Source organism: Aethina tumida, chromosome 1 (assembly GCF_024364675.1).
Source record: "Aethina tumida isolate Nest 87 chromosome 1, icAetTumi1.1, whole genome shotgun sequence".
Lineage (NCBI taxonomy): Eukaryota > Metazoa > Arthropoda > Insecta > Coleoptera > Nitidulidae > Aethina > Aethina tumida.
Window position 1 is genome coordinate 50,224,828 of NC_065435.1, and position 24,556 is coordinate 50,249,383.

Consider the following 24,556-nt stretch of genomic DNA (forward strand, 5'->3'; position numbering starts at 1 on the left):
CCTTAAAAAAAATCCAGAAACGACAATTAAAAGCCAACCAAAACCAAACGTTTTCAACTTCTTCATAAAATTTTACTGTACAAACGTTACTACGATGCAGCTTTTCTTGTAAAATAGTGTGATTATGAGGGTGAACGATTTTCTATATGCGAAACCACAAATAAACGTGAAGACAACGCAAATCCAACGTCTTTCACATTCATCAACAAGTCCTTTGCCCATAAATTTTAAACACACCTCAACGTAATTGTTATTATCATTTTGGAAAGAGGCGTATTCGGTACGAGGCGCAACGCAACAACCGTTGAACACCATCGCGGCCCGGACGAAGATGTTATTCAATAAATAAACCAGTATACAGAAGGTATACCGGGACACCTGGCAAGTACTGGCCTGACCAATGGAAACGGCGACCAGTGAAGGGAAATAAGTTCAATGTCAAAAATTGCCGAGACCGGGTGATTAGCCGTTAACGCGTCACTCACATAACACACTCGGTCTCTCCGTTTTATTCTAGTTACCTACCTGTTCCTTCTTTTGTTGTTTATGCGGGTCTCTGCGAAATTTCCCATTTTAGTCTCAGCCGAGCGTCGGTGCTCTCGTGACTGGCGAAACCACTTGTTCCGTCGTGTCCCGGATCATTTTGATATTGCCATTTATCATTGGTTTGTGGTGTACAGTGCGGTAGATAATTTGGTGGATTTGCATTAGGTAAATACGAAATTGTTCATTTTGTACGAGTTGCGATTTAATTCGGTGTTTGCTGTCTTTGTACGTTCACTTTATTTGATTAAACATGAAGGTACGAGACGCGACGCACGTCGGTTGGTCGTAAAATTATGCCACGAAAATATTAAAATAATAAACGAAATGTTAATTGTTGTTCGGTGTTAAAAATACAAATAATAAGCGTAATCAACTGGTAACGTGTTTGTTTTAGAGATGACACCAGTGCTATTTTTATTTTTGCATTTTTTCGAAAATACATATTTTAAAAATTGTTTTTTATTACGATAAATTCGTACATTACATATGTTAAAACAAAATACTTAAGTAACTTAAGTCCTGTTTGATCAACGTCTTATGTTTTAACATTCCTGAACAATACAATATTGTAACAAAGTCCGGTAAGTGATTCAATACTTCGATATTTGAAAATTTTCATAGTTATAGAGAAATATTTACTCTGGCATACTAAATGTCAGATTTAAATAAAACTGTATTTAAGGAGGAGGTCAAGTATGTTTATTTTAATTAATTTTACCCACAGATTTATTAGACAATTCCATCTTGAATGGAACCTTGGTTGAAGATATAAATGAATAAATACAAAAATGCAGTAAAGGTGTTACCACACCACACCACAGTATTTTATAATTATCTCAAAGTAAACGGAAAATGACACGATGATTATTTTAATTCTCTCTTTAAACTCCACATTATACATTCGTCATTATACATAAACAATATTGAGAAGTGCTAATAATAAATACGTTCATGATTGACCCAAGATTTTTTCCTTCGACTTTCCATGAAAATAAAATGATAACGCTAGTAACAAATAATAAAACAAAAATACGATACGGTAGTTGTTGGAAAGCAATTATAAATTCCTTCATGTCGAGTCAGAACGATTTCCATGAAACGTAATTAAACAACGGAGAAACCAACACCGTCATTTGCAGACGCTCGACGCTCAACTAATGAACTTACTGAAGGACACTTCAGGAAGTTTTCACATGCAGAACTATGGTATTTATATATTTAATTAAGTTTATCCTTCATTTTCAAATTGAATGGTCATATGTCAAAAGCTCATCAATATTCATTCGTATTAAGACGAACTAATTACAATAGGGAATGCTCAAGTTCATTTTAGTAATTAAATTTACAAACAGAGGTTCGATGAAGGAATTGGAACTCGAAGGAATTGGTACAGAGTTCTGTTAATCTACCTAATTAAAATCGTACATGTCTGGTTAATTCATACGTTTCGAATTCGGATCGATTCGGAATTATGTGTTAATTACGTTCCCAAATAATGTGCTTGTAGTCATTAGAAATTCACGGCAGTCGCCAAAAGTGTATGTATCGATGTGTTGCGTACCAGTTACTCAAATCACCATCAACGTTGTCCAATATTGATTGATAATCGTTAAATTTAGGAAGAATTATAACTTGCTTTTAATTAAACTTACTTATTAATAATCATTAACGAACATAATTTTGAGATCAAAAAATAAAATTGCAATTTATTCAGAAGTTATTACACAAATCACTATCAGTATTGTTTAGTTTTAATTATAATTTACTTTTAATTAAATTAATCTGTCGAAAGTGTCATTATTAATTTCTTTTAAATAGACCCTTATTATTATTGTCGTTAACATGAAGAGCAGTCACATTTTCTAAGAATCGAACCGAATCAAATCGATCAGTAATTTTAATTTTAAAGCACATATTTTTAGACTTGGCTGTGGATTTTTAAAAGCCAAAAAGCTACACACCACCCACTCGATTAAAAAAGTAATCAAATAAAATTTAAAGTTTAAAACGTTTACATAATACTTAGGAAACAATTGGACATGATTCTCGTAAACTATATTTTTAAACAATGATAACGTCATTTTTATACAGTAGCGGTCATTATTATAACAACTTTTTAAAATGATATTTAATGTGAACTCTTAAAAGAATATTAATTTACTATTGTTGTTTTATAGAGTATTATAAAAACCACTATATTTTTATTCTATAAAATGTGGAAAGCTTTTGATCCTACTGAATTTTGAGAGAGACATCATGTAAAGATTCCCACTACAAAACAAATTTGCAGACTTTTACTGCCTCCGTCGTGCATGATTAAATCTGTGTTATTAATGTAATTTAACATTGTAAAACTTTGTTTAATAATTTTGGTCGTAACATAGATTCGACCATTTGTCGAATATACGACAAGCTTCTTGAATTGCTTTAATGAATGTCATTTAAATTTGTAAAATTTGTCGAATTTGGTTGTAAACCAATGTGAGTACAACAAACATTTTGTGTAATTTTGACCCTGTAGAATGTTTAACATAAGCAGAATCATTTTTTTTATAAATGTTTCATTGTGGGTATAACAAACTTTTTGTATAGGGTTGTCCATGTAGGACGTTTAACGTAAGCAGAACCATCATTTTCAGTCAAAATTGGACTTTTCTTAGCGGAAACCAGTGTTTTTATTGTAGGTCTAGGTATAAATGAACCCTCATCCACTAACCATCTTCTCACAATCCTTGAACTAATTTGAGTAAGTCCCATTTCCTCCAGGTTGACTTTAATTTCAGTTGTCGAACTCAGACAAATTTTTTCGTAGATACTATTTGGCCAATTTGTTAAATTTTTTTAATAATAGGGGAAACGATTGACTTATTTAGTCATAAACTCTTAGCCGTTTCTTCCTATTTGTTTCGGTCCTGGTAATACTGAATTATAATTTTTCTAATAGTTTCACTTCGACAAATGATTAAACAATTATAATAAACAACAGTAAGTAATAAAAATTAAATTTACCATTTGCATAGTAGACGCAACAATTACAGAAAAAACAGTAAACATTATAGGCATCCAATTCAAGTAGTACAGTTCATATTTTTAATATATTTTAATAAGTTGCTCTAATTATGGCCACCACTGTAAGTATTCAACTGGTACGATTAAGTAAATTTATGTAACTAAATTAATAACTTCATCTGATTGATTAAAAAATGATTTTAAAATGAAATTTTTGAAAAGAGACGAACGGTATTTTTGTCATTGATCTCGTTTTCTTTAATTGTAATAAATAAACAAAAATATTATTTATTTTTTATATGTAATCATTTTTGAGTAATTACCAATTCTTCGTTTAATCGAATAAAAATACGATTTTCAAATGAAATTTTGAAGGCAGGTCATCAATATCTTTATCATTGATCTCATTTTCCTTAAATCCAATAAATAAACATAAATATCACGTCATTTTTACAAGCAATCATATGGAATATGTATTTAGATTCGTCAACCTTGAGATATTCTTTATATAGCAAATCTCCGGACATATTATGGAGATGTTTCTTATTCCGTATTTGTGACATTTGAAATATTACATCACTACATACAGTTAAGATTCTCGGTAATATTTACGACTTAAAAATGTTCAATTTTCCGACCGTGATTTTATTGTGAACGATACCAGATATGCGAATCTAACGACAATGTTCCAACAATTGCACAAATGCATGTATATATAACTGATCAATGATCGCAGCAAAAACAATTCAAGGACATTAACCTATTCCGATATTCGTTTAATTTAACCCATCATGTTACCAATGTACCAAATAAGAGTCACCAAGACAAATTCAAAATTCTAAACGAATTTTAACGTACGAAAACGTGAAAAAAGTAAATGAAAATAAATCTGTTTGGTCAGTATCGAACGCATGAGCGTTGCAATTATCACTTTCCCACTAACGTGGTTTAATTCGAAACTCAAATAATTATGGTCGGCACTAAAAAAAGACAATTGGTCGATCTCAAAATAGAAAATGAAGCACATAAACTCTCAATCAAAAGTGTGCGTATTCGAGTGCAGCATGTCCACATGCGGCCGTCATTAAATTAATACGTGCGCCAATTTAAAAATTTATAATTTGAATGTTTTAATTGTTCTAGGTGGGACAGCATTATCTCGATTATTTATCTCGTGACTTTTAAAATCATCACAGTGATAATGAACTAGTTATGTGTGACATGTGTGCAGTTACTGTTCGGGCATATCAACGATAATGTGCAGATGCTGTCAGGAGTGAGTATGCAATATATTCATTTGTTATAACAATTTTGTTTTGCGACGGCTCGCAATAATTACATCTTCCGCTTGCCATTTCGAAACGTAATTTTATCTGTCGTACGTACCTGTCATTAGTACCGCTTGATAAATCATTAATCGTGTTTAATTAGCAGATAGACAAAACAACCTTGTGCAAAAGTGTGTAATCATTTACATTTTCTGGCAATAATTACATGTCCTCCAAAGTACAAACAATCAGCTTGGTGTATAACATTAAAATGCATTATTACTAATTAGTATCTCCATTTTTAATTGTTATGTTAATTTATTTATTAAGACCTTTAACATCGCAAATAGATTTAAGAATTTAATTTTATTTTTTTGGTATTATTTTTTATACTACAACATAAGTCATTATTTTATGTTTGGTGACGAGAAATTAATTGATCAGTCGTACTTTTATTAATTAAGAGGAACACTTACAAATAACATCTATATCTTTATCCTAATCCATACAAATATCCTTCGATATTTGTTTTAACTTTAGCCGACAAACAAATATATACTTTAATAATAAATCAATAATTCAATTCTTTGACAACTCAATAAACTGTAATTACTTTAACATAAGCTTAAGATCAACTATGATTAATGTTACTTAATCACCTACTAACAGATAAGATTAAAAGAATAAAAGATGTTAACACAAAAATGTCTTGGAACATTTGTTCGTAACCGTTTTTATTTTTAAATCAAAGTTAATTGTATAAATTCCAATCAAGAAAGGTAGATAATTTTCACACCAATGCCAAGGTTTGTTTACATTTAATTTAAAATTTGCTTTAATTATTGAGTCGATTTATTCCTATGTAAATTGATTCAAATTACTTTACTCAATATCCATATTGATTCAAAATGATTGACAAGTTTCTATTTCTTTACGATTATGTCAGATTATTATTAAATTTGTAATACAATATAATTGAATGATATCAGTACAGTATCATTATTTGAATTAATTAGCACTGTACAGATTAATATAATAAAAATTAATTTTATTGTATAATATAAATATTATAATATAAAATTAAACATTTCTTGTGAATTAAATTCTAAATTTGTGTATTTAAATTATTCAATATTCCCATAATTAAAAAAAAAAATAAAAATTTTCACTGTAAAAATTATAAAATTGGGATATTTTATTATCATTTGTTGTTCTAAATTAAAAATTATCTAATCTTATTATTTTTTTTAAATGGGTAATAAAATGATGCTCCCATCAAAACTTATTAATCCTTCGATTGTCATGATGACATGTTTTATTTACGTTTGTAAATTATGTATCGTAATTTCAAAAATTTTTAAAGCCTGATAAATTTATTATCAGTCAGACATCACATAATATTTCAAACATTTTTATAACAAGAAATTTTGTTGTATTTTTTCAGCGAGTAATTCTATAAAATATATCTTATTACTGTAACATTTGCCTAATTAAAATGATTGAATATTTTCTTAAATTTCTGACTTTAAATTGCCCTTGTTAAGGAGATCTGAATTATAAATTGCGACCTCTTTTCTGACACAACATGCAACTCGAGCTGGAGTATTTTTATCACAATCGAAGGTAATTTCGAGACCTTACCTTACTTATTAAAAAATGTTAATGCACAGTTGTATATATTCGACCACACCACAAACTTCATACATAAATTAAATAGATAATGTAAGTATATAATGCGGACATTTAGAATCAAGCAATCATTTGAAAATGTTATATATCATTTTAATAAATCTTAAACGAAGAATATTTTTAAACGGAAAATAACTATGTTTGAAAAGGTCTTGATTTTATTTCCATGTGGTGTTATATTTTCATGTACCAAATATTAATAAAAAGATAATTGATCAATAATATATCAACCAAAAAATGACAAATCAGTCATACTCACACTTCTACTTATTAATTATTTTTACAGGTGTTTGGAAGCATGTTACTGGCATTTAATCGAAGAACGGTTTTGCTTCGACGAAAGCATTGCTTTGTACGAGGAACCGGTAAAAAAAGACGAAAAGAATAACAACATGTTTGATAATATGGCATTTTATGATAGTGTTTCTGTGATAGCCGGTAAGTGTTACTTAATATTAGTAAGTGGGAGTCTCCAAATTTTTTGACACTATTGCTTGGTGATAGTGAAGTGTTCGAACTTAATAGTAAATAACAATAATTCTCATTTACGTCGACATATGTTAAGATCCTCTTTATTTTCAGATGTAGCAATTAATTTCACCATCTTCTTCGTTACAGGTAGAGCAATAGTTACTATAGATCCTATCCCACCGAAAGAAGATAAATTACCAATAGTACAACAACCAAAAAGACTGACTTGGCAAGTTGATAATTCAAAATCCTATACAAAAGGCATGTCGAAAAGTGTCCCCACTGTTTATGAAGAAAAGTTAACCGAAACCGAGAGCAGTTCAGATGACGACAAGAAAGTGGTAAGAATAAAACATTTTTTTAGTGAAACACAGTTTAGTATTACTTAAAGGTCCATTTTTATTTTTCAGGAGCCTAAAACATTGCTAGATCCTCAAAATACCAAGGCCCTGAGCACATCTGATGTATATAAAAAAGTGACGTTGCTAGATCCAACTGCTCTGGAAATCAACCCTACCAGAAAGAAATCTTTACGCGAGAGAAGAATGTCCAAGAGCTTGTATTTAAAAATCGATCAACCCAAGGAAATTCCGATTATCCGTCAGCAGTCAATGCCCAAATTCTACCTGGATACCCCAGAGGACAATCAATCTGACACTGCTTTGTGTAGAGCTCCAAGTACTGTGTTAACAAGTCCGGTTATAAACAGAGACGGTTTCGAATACGATTTGTATTCAGTTGTACAACTTGAGAAAACCAAAAGTTTCAACATTTCAACGGTTCCGGTGCCTGTTCACAAAGAACAATCAAATAGGTTTATGCAGATAAAGGAGAAGATAAAGTTAAAGAAGAGCAAAAGTACTGCAAATACCTCAAATTTACTCAATCAAAGCAGTCTTAGCAGTAATAGTGCCAATACCAGTTCTCAGTAGACATTTATTATTACAAATAATTTGTGATAATTTTTTAGTCATACGTTTAATTATAAATAAATTATAGATTTTACCTTTTAAAAATTGTACTGTAGAGTAAGTGTAAACTTATGTTCATGTTGATTTATAACAATAATTAATAGATCTGTAATCATAATTTCATTTGTGTTACTGTTCAGTATTATTTTGCAATATAAATAAACGTGTTTTTAAAATTTGATTTTACTGTATTGTTTTCTTATTAATGCATTCAAACAATTTATTTGCTTTAAAAAGTTTATTGTAAGCCTTCAATACATTCTACAGAATGTTTTCTTTACAACAGCACAAACGCAAATAAATATTGATATATAATACCAATGTTTAAATTAACAATTTTATAAGCAGTAGATATCAGTGACCACTGATACCATACATAATAATACTAATTAATAATTTACTAACACATAATCACCGATTGTGGTACTGAAAATGTAACTTAACAGTCTATTTTAGATAAAATCAAAATTGTCGTGCCCACTTAAATATCACAAATGAAAATAAATTAGACAAAAAATATTCAAATATCTAAAACTCATAATCTGAAAAATTACGAGTAACGTATTAAATGTAATATCCTGTAATATATATTTTGACAGTAAAAAAAAATGATTCTTAATATTAATTTTCATTATTTTCTATATCTGACATTTTCACAGCATCTGTCATTGATTCAGATTGACCTGTTTCGTGTTCATCTAATAATTTCTCTTCGTTGAGTTTATCTCTGTACATTCTACTAAAGAAGTTCAACTAAAAAGACATTAAGTATCAGAATATGTTGAATTAATAATTATATGTGTCAGTCACCTTATAAAGACCAAAAATCAATAGAGTCAACAATAGCAAACCAATTGATGCAGCTACTACATATATCCAAATAGGTATAGACTTATCGGGATGACCATAAATGATGGTTGCAAATTGAGTGTCTATCCTAAAATGAAGTATAATAAAATGTAATTATCAATCTTTAAATTATTTATTTAGACACTTACTTTTGAATTGAAGCAAAAGTGAAGTAAGATATTCCGTCCTTACTGAGCAATTTCGTTTTAAATCGATTTTCTACAATTTTTCATATTAATCTACGGAAATGAAAGTTTTCAAAGAACTTACCAAGAGCTGATGAATCCACTTCAAAATTAATTTTGACAACAGCAGTTTCCGTAGTTTTTGATGAAAACAAATAACCTTTCTTGCAAATAATGTGGGTGCAACTTTCTGAAATACAATCTACTACTATTGTTTTGTTTTTCGCAATATCAGACGAGTTGGTAGGGAAATTAAATTCTTTTCTTGCGTCCGGTGATTCAATACATTCCGCAGAGCTTTCGGTAGTAGATATCTAAAATTAAAATGTCTTATATTTAGTATAAACAAATCATATATACTGTATTACTTGTTTGTCCGAAATGCTAAATATTCCATCTAACAGAGGAACATAGATGTGAACATCCAATTCAAGTGGACTTGGACCAGTATTTCCAACGAGATACTCCTGAGTGAAACGCATCTTATCGATATCTCTGCCTAGTTCGAAACTTGACGGATCAGATGACCTAATTTATACATATACATAATAAGTTGTTACCATTTTGCATATTTTAAATAATTACCCTTGAATGAAAGGATGGTTTACAAGCTCTACTGGAATACTGAGTGTAGTTTCCAGCTTACTGGTTTTATCGGGTTTAGCAGACGTACCCACTTTAAATAAGAAAGAAACAGATTTTTGTGTTGGATTAATATTTTCAATGTTAAATCCAACTGATATCTAAAAACAAAACTGTTGTGCGAATGCCTCAAGTTCTAATAAAAACTTACCGTTTTGTTCTTTCTAAATGAGTTACCTAGAGGACATACAATTTCGTCACGATTATAAGCACATTCAGTAAGAGTTATTAAGTCAATTTCTTCATTTTTTTTTATTACTAGATCAGTTTGTAAAGCAGATTCATTAAAAATCGAAACCTGAACATCAATTGTCAAGGTTTTATGTTGTCCCAATGTAATGGTATTTCTGTTAAAATTACGGATTATTTATTTTTTAAAACAAATATTCTTACTTACAAATTGGAGAAGGCTTCGACATTTAAATGTGGCGTACATTCGTTATCAGTTCCACAGTTATGCGAATAAGGGATATTATATTCCAGAGTTTCATCTGTTTGTATAACTATTGTCTTTGTTGATTGAGTACCAGTTTTCATTGTTATTTTAAAAGGACTGAGATCAGTGTTGGTTTTCTGAAATCGCAAAAACAATATGTTCAATTACTATTTATTGGAATATTAAAGACTTACCAAACTCGGCGTAAAAACTTCATTTTGGCATATTTGTTTCTCAGCTGGCAAATCTATGCTCTTAGTCAAATATGTACCCGTCCCAAGACCAAAACGGTAGTCCAAAGAAATGTTAATAGCAAAATTTAGTGTTGCTTTAGAATCCCAAAGTTTAGATTTGTATTTATAACTTAAACAGTAAGTTAAATTCACTGTTTTTATATCTTCAGTCATTATTTTTATATCCGTTGTTATCTTCGGAGTTAAGGTAACAACTGATTTGCTTTTCAAAATGAATACTTGTCCAGATTTAAATGCTCCAATAGCCACATCTGTAGGATGATCAAAATTGTTATTTGACCACGTTGCTTAACACAATAATTACCATTATGTCCATTTTTGTCGATATCGTTACCATTTGATATACCAAGACCAAAACCTTTTACGTTTGTAATAGTAAATGATCTGGGAGTTATACGTTCATTAAAAATTGGACCTTTACTGGACCCTCTATAAATGTAAATCACTCCAGTACCGTCTTCATATGGAGCCGAAATTGCCACATCTAAAACATTTTAAATTCGAGATTTTAACTTATAATTAACAGAGAGTACACTCCTGTAAATTTTATTATTTAATTTATTAAGTAATAGCCCAACAGATACAAAAAAAGTCCTTACATCGCATAAAAATGTTTTTTATATTATCCAACCAACGTCTACCATAACATTTTTACCATCAACAATGGCGACAAATTGATTGGGACGTGAAAAAAAAGTCTCCACTCAATTTGTTTTTTCTTTATCAATAGGCTTGTGACAAAGTTAAAAATTCTATTTTGTTAATGAGTTTATTTCATTTGATTTTTGGGTTATGAGATATTTTATAGTGGACTTAACTCTGTAGGTTATAGAAAAGTAGCTACATTATATTTGTCCATTTATTTAAACTGTAAACAATTTAATCAAACCTATTTACCTTTATATCCATCCAAATCAATATCACCTAATTTAGCCATCGTTGTTCCAAAACGAGAACCTGGTTTTTGACCATTTAATAATATTTGTGGTTTAAATTGACTAGAATCCTATGAAAAAAAATTTGTCTAAACAAACTGTACATTTTAACACTTATGTGAAATATTAAGCAAGTTAAGAGTTTTGTTGGTCATTGGTCATCGCGGTACTTACCAAAAAATTCTTATAAAAAAATACTTGACCTTCATCATATTGATTTAAGGAAGTTGTGGGAGCACCAACAAATAAATCATAACTACCATCATTAGTTACGTCTTCCCCTAGAACAGATGCCCCGAAGTACGAACCTAATTGGGATCCTTTCAACGATTGATAGTTATTTTCAGTGGTAAAAATCAACACCTGTAAATCATTTTTCTAAGTGTTAAAGGAAATCACGTATATTATTAATAACACGTACCTGTCCAATTAGATTGTTTCCTCGAGGTTCACCCGCAATGTAATACGTCTTACCACTTCTGGATTTAGCCGTAGTGACTGAGTAACCTAATAGTATATAAATAAATGAATACAAATTTAATAATTTGCATATTAATTTTAAAACATTATCTCTCTAGTATTTATTTACGTTTCTATTTTCTACCATGTATGTTGAAGAAACATAACAATTTATTTATATGTGGCGTTACTGATAATTGCTACACTTTATATCTTTATTTATTTTTATATTTTTGCAAAACCTTCCTTACCTAAATATTGATCAGGATGCTCTGCCTCATTTTCGTAATTCCGGTATGATCTATCTACGTGAAAACTTGTGGTGTCTAAAATACTTACTTCTCCTAAAATCATATATGATGCAGTTTATTTATATATAATTTTTTTGTATTGAAAATTATACCATTTAAGGAAGAAAAACCAGGGAGACCGATTAAAATTTTAGAATTCTAAAATATTTTTTATTATTTACTATTTAATAGGCACATAAGATTATAATACAAACCCCTAGATATTGTAAAGAGAATCCTGCTTGGCCAAGGGCTGCATAATAATATGAGTTACCGGTGTAACCATTACTCAACGTTATCCCTAAATTGAGTAAATACGTATCAAAATAATTAAATAACAAGAAATATTAATTTTTCACTTACTGTCATCTTCACGAGGAATGAAACCTACTAAATGTTTACAATAACCTCGAGTATAGAAAAAGTCTTTAATTGTTCGTGGAGCACAAGTCTAAAAGAACATTAAAATTATCTGATTTATTCAAAAGAGTAATACTAACAAATAAAAAATAAATAATTTATTGTTGATAGCTACAATGAACAATACAAACCACATATTCATCGATTGTTGAGGGACCATCAATAACAGATCCAATAAATGTAGATGTGTTTAGCTGTTTGTTCCGTGCTGAATCTCCAACTGAAATAATAATAATAACAAAAAAAGAAATTATTTATTGCTAAACATATAGAAATATTGTTTACTCCAAGCTTTTCCATAAAAAAATAAATCATTATATTTAATTTTTTTAAGCTTACCATCTATCATTTCAGCGACCTTACAAAAAGTTGAATCAGGATCACACTCATAAACATAGTTGTAATTTAATGGGGCTCCAACTACGAGTCTAAAAAACAAAAATTTGTAAATTTCCTAGAAAAATTAAATAAACTACCAAGATTCAAGTTGTAAAATTAGTAATCAGAATATGTTGAAGTACAAAAAACACCAATATTGAAATATTTTAAAAAGTATATAACCAAGTGATGTCATTATAATAATATGTAATATACATATACAAGAAGAAACTGAACTTGTGGATCGTTGACACTGTTTAAACTTAAAGAACAAAAAGCCCACAAATCACATTTTTTTTTAAATTTAATTAAACGAATTAATTAGGGGGGATATGACTTTCAATTCAGTCACAGACAGACATATTAATGGTATATTTTTTTTAATAAAATTTAGTATATACCAATTTTAAAGGATAAGATCCCGTTACAATAAACATTTTTCATTTTTGGAGGATATGGGATATTTTAAACTACTTATTAAAATAGAATTGTGGTTGTCTAAATTCATCAGCATGATCCTGAGTGCTCCAGGTGCGGAGCCCGACACCGGCTGATCTACTGCTAATTCAGGTGGATTAGTCACCTAGTGTGATCTTATCACACCTCCTAAATCGCAAAAACCGCCCAAAAAATGTAAATACATTAAATAATGTTTACCACCATGGTGTGAGTAATTCTGACACATTACTTCCGGCGAATTGTTGATTCATCGTATTTTTGCACACAGTGTTTTTAATATATTAATTGCATTCAAATTTAACAACAAATTTTAATTAAATGAAATATGATAATTGTAATTTATTTATATTTATATTATAGTGTTTTCCATAATTTACTATAATTTATTTAGTAAATCATGATTTTGAAATGAGTATATCACAAAATAATTAATTTAATTTTTAACTATATATTATTATATGAATATTTTTGTTAATGTCAAAATAAGAATAGGTATTAACAATATTAAAAATTAATTAATATAATGCTTACCTGCTACGTTTTGTGTCAGTTTGGAGTAGCAACGCAAATCCAAAATAGTCATCACTACTACCTTTTAATACTTTAACATCATTTAAATCGAAATAATTTTCACATGATATTCCATTTATAAATACGAATGTGAGCACTAGGAAAACAGACATCATGCTCATGTGAAGTTATCAACATTACTAACTAACTAAATTTCCTGCTTGGAATTATCTATTGAATGTCAATATCAACTTGAGATGGGAAATGACGTTTATCTAAATTGTTTCGTGGTTTTAGTTAATATGGTAAATGCCATAATAAAATTTTAATCGGTGAAATTTGGCTAATTGAGCAGTAGTAATTTAACAAGGAAAGTACAAATTGCCACATTCCTATTCTAAAACTCACATCGGACAAGTTTAGTAATTATTCATCGTCAATGAAATGGGTTTAAAGCAACAAGTTAATAATCCATTATGCACCTTCATAAACTAATAGCAAAAGTTAAACATATTGCCTTATTTTAGAACTGAATGATTATTTATTAAAAATTAAAATTCTAATATTAGAATTGTAATAAAAGGATTAAATATGAATAAGAAATTAAACCAAAGGCAATTTAAAATTTATTTTACAAAATATATAAGAAATTTTGTTCACACATATAAAATTCAGCCTCTGCTTCCTATTACAGCTTGTACCCTACGTGTAATACCAAATGATTTCGATCTGAAGCATCCCATAATTCTGGAGGAAGTTCTTCCAAACATATCCCGGGCATGTTCTTTGCAATTCAGACCAGGCAACAAGACTGCTAAGGGCAGACACTCAAATTGGGTATTTTCCAAGTGGTTGAGAAGAACCCTAGCTCTATGCGGTCTAGTGTTGTCGACTAAAAATCGAAAATTTTGTTCCAAATGTTCAACAATGTTATCGATGATGTCTGTTGCGTAAATTTTGCCGGTCACGGTTGCAGATGTGGTGCTCCGTTCTATCTCCTAGAAAAATACCATCCCATACCACTATAAACCCACCTTGATATGCGTGAACTTCCTGCGAACTACCCCGAATCTGCTTTCATCTGTAAATATCACGGTATTCCACTTTTAATGCCACAATTCTCTTTCTTGACATCAAGCTAATCTCGCTGTACGATGGGTAGGCTGGACGGGTAGTCACCTCATGGGTGTGAAGTGTGAAGTTTCTTATTGGGTCCGCTCGTGGTCCTCTGATTCATAATCTGCCTTCCCGGTCAGATGTAAACCCTGGTTGACCTTCTCTAAGCCGATCTCGCGCATGTCCAGTTTTCAGAAATTGTTGATAGAGTCTGCACTGCAGACTCTGCACACTACGGATTGGTCAACATTAAATGCAGCGGCCACTTCAACTTGTCTTGAGCCAGTCTAAATCATTCCTACACTACGATATCGGTAAATGACGTTTCTGCACGATTTCAAGAAAAGGCAGTAGAACATAGTTGTTAATTTTTGAAAAACAAACTGAATATATATAGAAATATCGACTGAAACCATGATCCATTTTTTCGAACTCATTCACAAATAATCAACGTACATAGGGGAGTATAAAAATGTACGGTTAAATTTACATGTTGGTTGAAATATGTTAATATGCTTTTCAATCAATTTATTTTCTTTCCTATAATTTTAATAACAGCAAAACAATGCGAGTTAATGCTCTCTCGGACCGTATCTGTATCCCAACTTTCCGGAGAAGGAGAACAAGCGTTTCCTCCGCCAAAAGAAAGGTTTTGGAATTTATTTTATGAGGCCACTATCACTTACACAACATTGATTTAAATATGAACTTAATCTAATTATTCATTTTAGTGGTTGATATAAAACATTACATTTTCCTTATATATTTTATGCATTGTGATATGATAATTATGTTAAGTGGATACCCGAATGTAAAACAAGGAAGAGGATAATTTTTCTGTGGTTTCAATCTAAAAATAAGAATCGAATATGAATTCCTTTGTCTGAAATATTGTCGAATATCTTCAACTGTTCAAATTTGGTACATATGCTTTATTTTAGATTAAAAACAACTTTATATATTAGCTTAGCATTTTCTCTGTTCACTTATACTTGTCTTATTAACCTCCTTGTATAGTTGATCTAAAACTTTTTTTATAATAATCGCTTTTTTGAAAAAGATAATATTACACATCCGTGGACACATTATATGGATTACAGTAAAAAATTACCACCGACTGATTTCTCAGTGAATGTTATAAGGAAAAAAACATGGTAAGTGCCACTTATGTGCACAACTTAAAGTATTTTTCTCTAGAATTTTCAATAAATAGTTTAAATAGAATAATTAAATAAAAAATTAATTTAGTATTATATATATTTTTATTATCAGATGAAAAATTAAACAATATATTGTTCAATATAAACAATATTAACAATTTCTTGATGCAACTTAACATGTGACTATTAAACACTATTTTTTCAATCATTACATAAATTATAATATACAGTAAGTTCTTTGATGGCTAGAATAAAAGTACACGTTACTATTTATTGTTGCTAACGTACACTTCCAATTAAAGCAATAATTAAAAATAAAATAATAAAGTAAACTAAATTTTATAAATAATATGATATTGATATTGGTATTGAATACATTTGTTGTACTACTTTAAGATGTAATAAAACTGATGTTTAGAAGGTGGTCTATATTTTTATCACATGCTTTTCAATATTACAGTAAAAGCTCCTTATTCGCGCTTCCTACACTCGCGATTTCACTATTCGTGCATAAAAAAATGTGACCCAATTTCTGTATTCGCCATTAAAGATTTATTTATTCGCGGATCTAAATCTGAACATCGGTACAATATCCTTTGTAAACGCGCCGTCAAATGGACTAATAAAAAAGTAAAATAGACCTTATTACAACTATGCCAAAAGTATGTTTTTAAATAATATCGATGCTGTATTTTTTCGGCCTTTGACATAAGCCGCCTTTGCCGCGTTCGGTTGTTTATGAGAATTCAAACAAACAGTTCCATCCTTTGGTAAGAGCCGCATTGCCTATGCATTTATCGTTTCATCTTTCCATTCGTTACAAAAATTGTGATCGAGTAATTGATCAATAAAAAAATTCGAAGATAAAATAAGGTCGTTTGTAGCTTCAACTTTACTCTCAGCTAAAATTGTCAAGCAATAGAAAAAATGAAAGTGGCGTTATCATTATGGATCGAAGACTGCAACCAAAAAATGAAATGAAAATTGATCCGTGTATGGAACAAAGTCTTATTTTTAAGAGGCAAATTGCTAATGCTTCTGCTGAATATCAGTCTGAATTGAAAGAGCTTCTGAAAACTGTCAAGCAAGAAAAAATTACAAAATTTTAAGCCATTGCCTGAAGATAATAATTAATCAGTATGGTTAAAAACCTCAATTAAATTGATTTTTTTATATATTTGTTCTTTATTTTGTCACCTAGGAACGTATCCCCTATAATCAGCAAACTTGAAAAAACGAATCATAAATTTTCATTGTGATGGCCTGAATCAACGCCAAATTTTGCTGCCATTATGTGGTCCTATAACTGAAAAAACCTTATACATCCAAACGAAACCAAAATCCGAAGTGAGTTTGCCAAAGATGTAGGCAATTTGTAAGGATGCCAGTTGGAACAAGACACGACTTCAAGTACAAAAATCAACTGCTAAACACGATGGTAGTATCATGAGGTGGGGATGTTTTTTCTCATCTGGAACGTAGTACGAATTGAAGACGAAATGGATCGTTTTATCTATGAAGACATCTTGGCAAATCATATACTGCCTTTTGGGAAAAATAATTAGCCTGTTGTTAGGAAATTTCAACAAGATAACGATCCGAAACACACATCCAGGTTTGTAAAAAATTGGTTTTAAGATCAGTTGGTGAATGTTCTTCCGAGGCACTCATAGATTCCAAACTTAAATCCAATTGAACAAAGAGTATTTGAGGCTAGTTATACAAGAATAGGCATACGTTCTTGTGCAAATGCAGTGCAGTTGAATTAGGAAACGCACACCTCTGAATAAATGCAATCAAATTTTTTTATATTTTATTTAAAATAATTACAGTATATTGTTTCATTCATTATTCATTTTGTATCTAAATTTCTACAGAAACAGATGTTAAACAAAATAAATGTGAAAACAGCACAGTTTTGAAAAATATTTATTAGTTAAATAATTTATAGAGAACATAAAATTGTTAATACATTCGTTTTAAATGAAATTTCACGACTCTTCAATTAATAACCAAAATTCATCTAAATTTGACGCTTTTGGTGTTTTAATCGAGATTATACGTCATTTTTAATTGTATTTAGATCCCGACTTTACATTTTACACAATCGAGAATCTCAACATTCTTTTCTTTTGACCAACTTTGGTTGCATGCTTCGTATCATTATCATGCATAAAAATCCATATAATTGATAAATTATCGTTGGTAAATGGTTCCATTACATTTTTCATGATGTTTCTATATACAAAACGGTATATTTTACTAACAATTTTTTATAATGATCCTATGGTATATCATGCCAAGGAAAGGAACCCCAAAGCAGAACATTTCCTCCGCCGTGTTTCAAAGTTTGTGTAGTGTTTCTTTGATGAAATATATCCTTACAATTTTTTTCATTCAAGCGACGTCTGATCTACTAGAAATTGAAAATGCTGACCCAATTAATTCATTTTTTATTTACCTAGAGGAAAAGAAAGGATATCTTTCCCTGATTCTTCCAATTTGTCCGTTAATGAAAGGAGTTGTTTTTTTTATTAGGACATTTTCTTATTGTATTTTCAATCGAGTATGATGTTTCACTTTTGTTAATAAGCATTGTAAACAATTTTTCGGAAACATCATAAATTTTCAGCGATATCATCAATATTCAGACCTTGATGTTTTATGTTAATTATTATTTTTCACTTCCCCAAAGCGCAATGTTTCTTCTCACTGAAAATGAATTTAGTTAATAAAATAATAAAAATCTTACTAAGGATACATTTTAATTTTTACGAATTTTGTTAACTATATACACAAAACGTAAATACATTTGGATGTGATATTTGGTCAACCAAAACAGATAATGCATTTAAAGTAATCTCTGACGTTTATAGGATGTGTAACAAAAAAAGCAAAACAAAAATACATAGAATATTGAAATACATTTTTTATACTGTCTGGATAAAATTTTAATTAAATCCTTTTTTATGAAATATTTAATTTTAAATTTCTCTAATCACTAGTCATGTATAACACTATTATCATTGTATCAGAAGACGGTTAAGGCTTATTAATTAGTTCTTCATCTGTTTTAATGAAAATAAATTTATACAATAATGTTTGTTACTTTGAATTTATATACATATAATATACACATTTAAAATGGAAATTTTATTACACAAAAAATAATAATAGTCTGACAATTGATGTAAATAAAATATATTTATTGTAAACAATAAACTTCACTAAATTTATACAAAAAAAGTCGACGCTCTTCGTAACGAAAAGATTCGTTTACACTATAAAACTTCAGTCGTCACTCCAAATTACTTACCATTGATATATGTCTTTTGTTTTGAATATTTAAATTGATATTTGTGCTACGATCCACGTATGATAAATGCAAATCGAAATAATTTTTTTAAATTGGAACCATTTAGACCGTTAAGGTTTTGGCGGTAAACCGCACTGCAAAGCCGTGTGTACATGCGAACAAGTTGAGGATGCAATTCCGAGGCACTGTTTTGATTGGTTGCAGACAACGCCGGTTTGTGCAAAACAGAACACCCTAGTGGGCATTAGTGATTCAGCCGTTGAGCGGTGTGGACGATCTGCTGATCTGGTAGGTGTACTTTAATTTAACCGAGTAGATTTTTATTATTAATATTAGTCTACTATATGCACGTTAAATTTCTGCTTAATCCAATAAGTGAGTAGATTAAAATCGATGTAGGCGAAACTCTTCGCATTTATTGACATTGCAAGCATGGCGGATTGACACAGTGCAATCAACCCGAAGCGGTTGATTCTGCATGCGAAACAAACGCGGCGGCTTCTCGATATCGGCATGTATCGCGTTTGTTTATATACCCGTCAGATTCTCTATATTTAATTGATGATTTAATTACGATCGGTCCGATCGTGTTTCGCGCTTTAATCTTAAAAAATCCGGTTTAACGCGACGCCAAGCTTTTTTACCTTTGTTATTTTAAGTGTTTTATCTTCGTTTGTATCGGCGACGCGCCGGCTTTGAAGTTCTGCAACCGAAACATTGTTGCACTATTTATATTTCATCTCGTCGTAAATTGCCTTGATATTTTAATTGGTTAATTTTATTATTCTTGGATGGCCCGAGTCGATATTATAAACAAAAAAATAGTATATATTTGCCGGGTGAGGTTAGGCGTTTGCAATTTGCCTTAAAGACATGGCGGTTTTAGTTGAATTGAGCGTTAAGAATTGTCCTTGTTTTAGAAATCACGTAAGAAAATCAAAAATGTCCGACGAAGAAGTCCACTACAAAAGGGGTCGCAAGGAAGCCACCAAAAGATCCAAAAAGGTAAGAGCCAAGGAACAATCTTTTAAATAATTGTTGTCTGTCATTAGAAACATCAATTCCACTATTTTCAGATACTCCAATGGACTTACTTTAGTAGTGTTCCATTTATATATATTTTAATAATTCTTGGTGCCTTCTGGCTGTATGATATGAGAAATAGAATGTCAAATCAAAACCACACCTTCAAATATAAAAAACCTGTAAAAGTGTCCAATGCCAGAGTGACCGAACTAGCTACCAGAATCAATCGTAGGGTCTCTAAACTAGAGCAAGTAATCAAAGATTTCGAATTCGTACTGAAGGACACAAATTTTTGTTTTGAGCTTTGTATTGGCACAATTGGAAAAAAGGACGTTTCGTCGACTTACAAGAAAAATACTTCATCGTAACCGGTACACGTGAAAAAATTTATTAAAGGTGTTGCTTTTTTGGCTTATTGTGTGGGGGGCCTACTAATAATTGCTTTTCACTAAAAACTAACTTTGTCAGTTGAGTTTAAAAAGGTTGATGAAATTAATTTGCGTTGCAGGAAACCAAAGAAGATTCCAACAATGAGGAGGAGGTGCCCGTAAAGCGAGGCCGTGGCAGGCCCAAGGGGTCAACAAACAAGGGTAAGGAAAAAGCGAAGGCCAACGGCACGGGCAGAAGGGGTAGATCCAAGGTAGAAAAACCAGAACCCAAAGAAGATTCTGCCGATGAGGATAAGAATGGCGACAAGAGCAGTGATGAAGAAGAAGATGATTAAACATTTTTAAGTTCCGTTTTAAATATTTTCCGTGTTTGCCTTGTCTTTGTATATATTTAAGTTGATTAAGCCTAAATTATCATTTTTATGTTAACTAATCCTAATTTACAACATTTGAACTGATCTGAATCTCATTCCATTATATTTGATTTTATTTTGTAAGTACGTATATGTATTTCAGTTTAATGAAATAAAAGTTTAAGTATTTTTCTTTAGTCTTTGATTGTGTGGTATCTCCATCCATAGTATTCCCCAATTTTTTGTGGTGGATTTGGAAATGAATGATAATAAGAATAGATAAGAACAGGAAGCTCGTCCACAACGGGATCAGTCGTTTTTAACCATTTAAAGTGAGAATACAAAAGTATATTAAAATTGATTTTGAAAGACTAAGTTTTAAATTTTGGAATTTTAAATAATTTTTGTGTATTATGCTGGTTTCTTTTTTTAAATTCATTTCAACAATTTATAGCCCTGGCTTGAAAGATATTGACAATTAATTTTTATAAGTTTATCCTATAAATAATAAATGTTCATAAACAAAATGAAGTTTTTTATAGAATTATAAATAAAATTTAAAAAGTTAACTTGTTCAATGTTTACGTTACATAAACGTAAGTGAAAATAATTTTAAAAATAATAATAGATAACAAAGTTAATATTAAATTTTCAAACACCGATACGTTGAACAAATAATATGACTAATGTGGAAGTTCTGTTACCCAATTTAATATTTTTTACTGTGTTTGTATGTAAAATTGTTTTAAAAATGTTCACTTTTCTTCATACACAGTAGTCATCATAATTATTGCAACTTATTAAAATGTATGAAAATGTGAGCTTGAATTGCCTGGTAGTATCTGTGATATTTATAGTTTTTTTGTGTCAATTATGCAACTGGTCAATCCAATTTTATTCCTTAAAAAATATTTCTTTATGATCTTTCATTGCTCTCTGTGCATTTAAATCAGTATTATTAAAAAATTTAAAGAAAGTGGTCAAGTGATAGCTATAAAAAAATTGTCTAAGAAGAAGCGTTTGAAAGAAAATTAATAACTGGATAACTTGAAAAAAAAAGCAATTGATTGAATTGAAATTGGTTCAAGGAGTATGAGAAGATAGAAAATGGATGGGGTTTCGTTTGTCCCCAGAGATACAAGAAAAACTTTGGTTTCTATTAAAAAAGTCCAATTTTGACTTCTTTAGTATCACCTTTAATTTATACAACATATGATGGTTCTATGGGGTTGAAGCATCCACATACACTGATTTATGTGGATTTTATAGTATGGAGACCCAAAAAATATTATTATTAATCTTTATTTTATTGGATAGAAGAAAAAGCAAATTCGTAATTAACATTAAATTTTGTGATTAAAACGATGTTCTGATTGTTTTTTAAATCTATGGTACAAAATAAAAAGTTCTTTACTCTATCTCTATGGTTTTATTGCATGGAGACCCAAGAACGATTATAATTATTCTTAATTAATTTACATAGAGGAGATAGCAAATTTATAATTAATATTAAAGTTTGTAATTAAAACGATGTTCTAATAATATTTGATTTTAAATCTAGGGCACAAAATAGGATGTCTCTATGGCGACTAATAGATGTCGCTGAGTGCCATTTTGCTTTGGAAAAATCTAGTTTATCGACAGTTGCCAATTTCATCAAAGCATTAACTCCGCCGATTGTTAAAAATATTGGAATTTTTCAGAAAAATCCAGTTAGGATGTTATAACCGGCTCATGGAGTCATTATCTAAGTTCCTAGATTGTTCCTTACTTTGATTTTAAGCAGTTTCGGTAAATAATAGGTACGTCCAATTTCGTCTATTTGTAAACATATTAATGACATACCTTCTAATGACTAAGAATTTTTCTAGGATGAGTACCCAACCAAGTCCGGCGAATCCTGCGGTGGAGCGCGACAAAGTCTACCAATGGATATTGGAGCTCAGTAACCCAGAAACTAGAGAAAATGCGTTGCTTGAATTGAGCAAGAAACGTGAAACGGTCCCGGATTTGGCACCCATGCTTTGGAACAGTTTTGGAACGACGGCAGCTTTGTTGCAAGAGATAATCAACATTTATCCGGCCATTAATCCCGCTACATTAACAGCACATCAGTCAAACAGGGTTTGTAATGCACTTGCTTTATTGCAATGTGTTGCCTCTCACCCAGAGACCAGATCCCAGTTTCTCCTTGCACATGTACCCTTATTTTTGTATCCCTTTCTACATACGGTTTCGAAAACGCGTCCATTTGAATATTTACGCTTGACCAGTCTAGGAGTAATTGGTGCATTGGTTAAAACTGATGAACAAGAAGTGATTAATTTCCTCCTAACAACTGAAATTATTCCATTGTGTTTACGCATCATGGAATCAGGCTCAGAGTTGAGTAAAACTGTTGCAACATTTATTTTGCAAAAGATTTTGTTGGATGAAAGTGGATTGTCATATATTTGTCAGACTTATGACCGCTTTAGCCATGTTGCCATGATTCTCGGCAAGATGGTCATATCTTTGGCTAAAGAGCCTTCAGCAAGATTATTGAAACATGTGGTTCGTTGTTATTTGAGATTGTCAGACAATCCACGGGCAAGAGAGGCATTAAGACAATGTTTACCTGACCAGTTGCGTGATAACACTTTCAATGTTTGCCTTCAAGAGGACAAATCAACTAAACATTGGTTGTCTCAGTTATTGAAAAATTTAGAGACAGCAAGTGGTGATCCCAGGCAAGTCGGCATATCTCCCCTTACCTCTCAATAAGTCAATTCTGTGATGTAACTTATAAATGTTGATAGACCGAATATTGTAGTAATTTTTAGTCAATGGACTCACTGATGTATGAGGAGTGTATTTTTAAAGATCAGTTATCCTCTGTCATCTCTAAAATTATAATCCCTATAATATTATTTATATTTATCAATTCAAATTGGTTTTAAGAACAGAATCATTGTATACTGTTTTGAATTAATAAAAAATTTGAGGTATTCAGAAGTGTGTAATATGAAATAGGGCACATTTTCAAATTTTTGTATTATTGTTAATTGATAGCATAACTTAATTCCATTGGACATTCAGATGTACCTTCATGTAGGTTGTAGGTTGTACATAATATCTGTTGAAAACATGTTTAAATCTTTTGGGGTACTAAACACATACATATTCTAGTTAAATTTTGCCATATCATTGATGTGGTCTATTGTTTTTTGTGGAAGGATAATGAAGTTTCGTTAAGAGACGTTCGTGTTATCCAACTGGAATTGTAGACAAACAGTATTTCAGGAGTCATTTGTATATAATTATTTCCACATAATTTATAATATAAACTTATGAAATTAAATGTTGTTTACATATTATATTTGATACAAAATAAAATCATCAACCATTTTAAGACTCTTTGTTTTATATTTATTATTTCCCAATAC

At 30.4% G+C, this 24,556-nt stretch overlaps 4 protein-coding genes across 5 annotated transcripts; 3 read left to right on the forward strand and 1 right to left on the reverse strand.

Moving 5' to 3' along the window:
• The first annotated feature begins 497 nt into the window (after nt 1-497).
• Nucleotides 498-8,135, forward strand: LOC109595574 (uncharacterized). 2 transcript variants are annotated; one of them, XM_020010964.2, is made up of 5 exons: nt 498-711; nt 4,699-4,831; nt 6,799-6,950; nt 7,131-7,324; nt 7,394-8,135. In XM_020010964.2, exons 2-5 carry the CDS (start codon nt 4,812-4,814, stop codon nt 7,913-7,915), a joined length of 888 nt encoding a protein of 295 aa, XP_019866523.1. In that variant the 5' UTR covers nt 498-711; nt 4,699-4,811; the 3' UTR covers nt 7,916-8,135. The 2 variants fall into 2 exon arrangements, with proteins under 2 accessions (XP_019866523.1, XP_049816943.1); XM_049960986.1 differs by lacking the exon at nt 498-711 and adding an exon at nt 1,110-1,127.
• Nucleotides 8,136-8,289: 154 nt separating this feature from the next.
• Nucleotides 8,290-12,179, reverse strand: LOC109595003 (integrin alpha-V). Its single transcript, XM_020010280.2, has 15 exons — nt 12,118-12,179; nt 11,966-12,058; nt 11,677-11,762; nt 11,430-11,618; nt 11,218-11,326; nt 10,625-10,804; nt 10,261-10,571; nt 10,028-10,203; nt 9,782-9,977; nt 9,574-9,731; nt 9,357-9,516; nt 9,074-9,302; nt 8,953-9,022; nt 8,765-8,891; nt 8,290-8,707 (listed from the first exon to the last, which is right to left on the reverse strand). The coding sequence occupies exons 5-15, from the start codon at nt 11,255-11,257 to the stop codon at nt 8,576-8,578; spliced, it is 1,779 nt and encodes a 592-aa protein (XP_019865839.2). The 5' UTR covers nt 11,258-11,326; nt 11,430-11,618; nt 11,677-11,762; nt 11,966-12,058; nt 12,118-12,179; the 3' UTR covers nt 8,290-8,575.
• Nucleotides 12,180-19,516: 7,337 nt separating this feature from the next.
• Nucleotides 19,517-21,323, forward strand: LOC109595665 (high mobility group protein HMG-I/HMG-Y-like). The gene is made up of 3 exons (XM_049966281.1): nt 19,517-19,651; nt 20,284-20,368; nt 20,898-21,323. Exons 2-3 carry the CDS (start codon nt 20,306-20,308, stop codon nt 21,111-21,113), a joined length of 279 nt encoding a protein of 92 aa, XP_049822238.1. The 5' UTR covers nt 19,517-19,651; nt 20,284-20,305; the 3' UTR covers nt 21,114-21,323.
• Nucleotides 21,324-22,775: 1,452 nt separating this feature from the next.
• LOC109595545 (CCR4-NOT transcription complex subunit 9) lies at nt 22,776-24,522 on the forward strand. The gene is made up of 2 exons (XM_020010925.2): nt 22,776-22,933; nt 23,003-24,522. The coding sequence occupies exon 2, from the start codon at nt 23,004-23,006 to the stop codon at nt 23,892-23,894; it is 891 nt and encodes a 296-aa protein (XP_019866484.1). The 5' UTR covers nt 22,776-22,933; nt 23,003; the 3' UTR covers nt 23,895-24,522.
• Nucleotides 24,523-24,556: the final 34 nt, after the last annotated feature.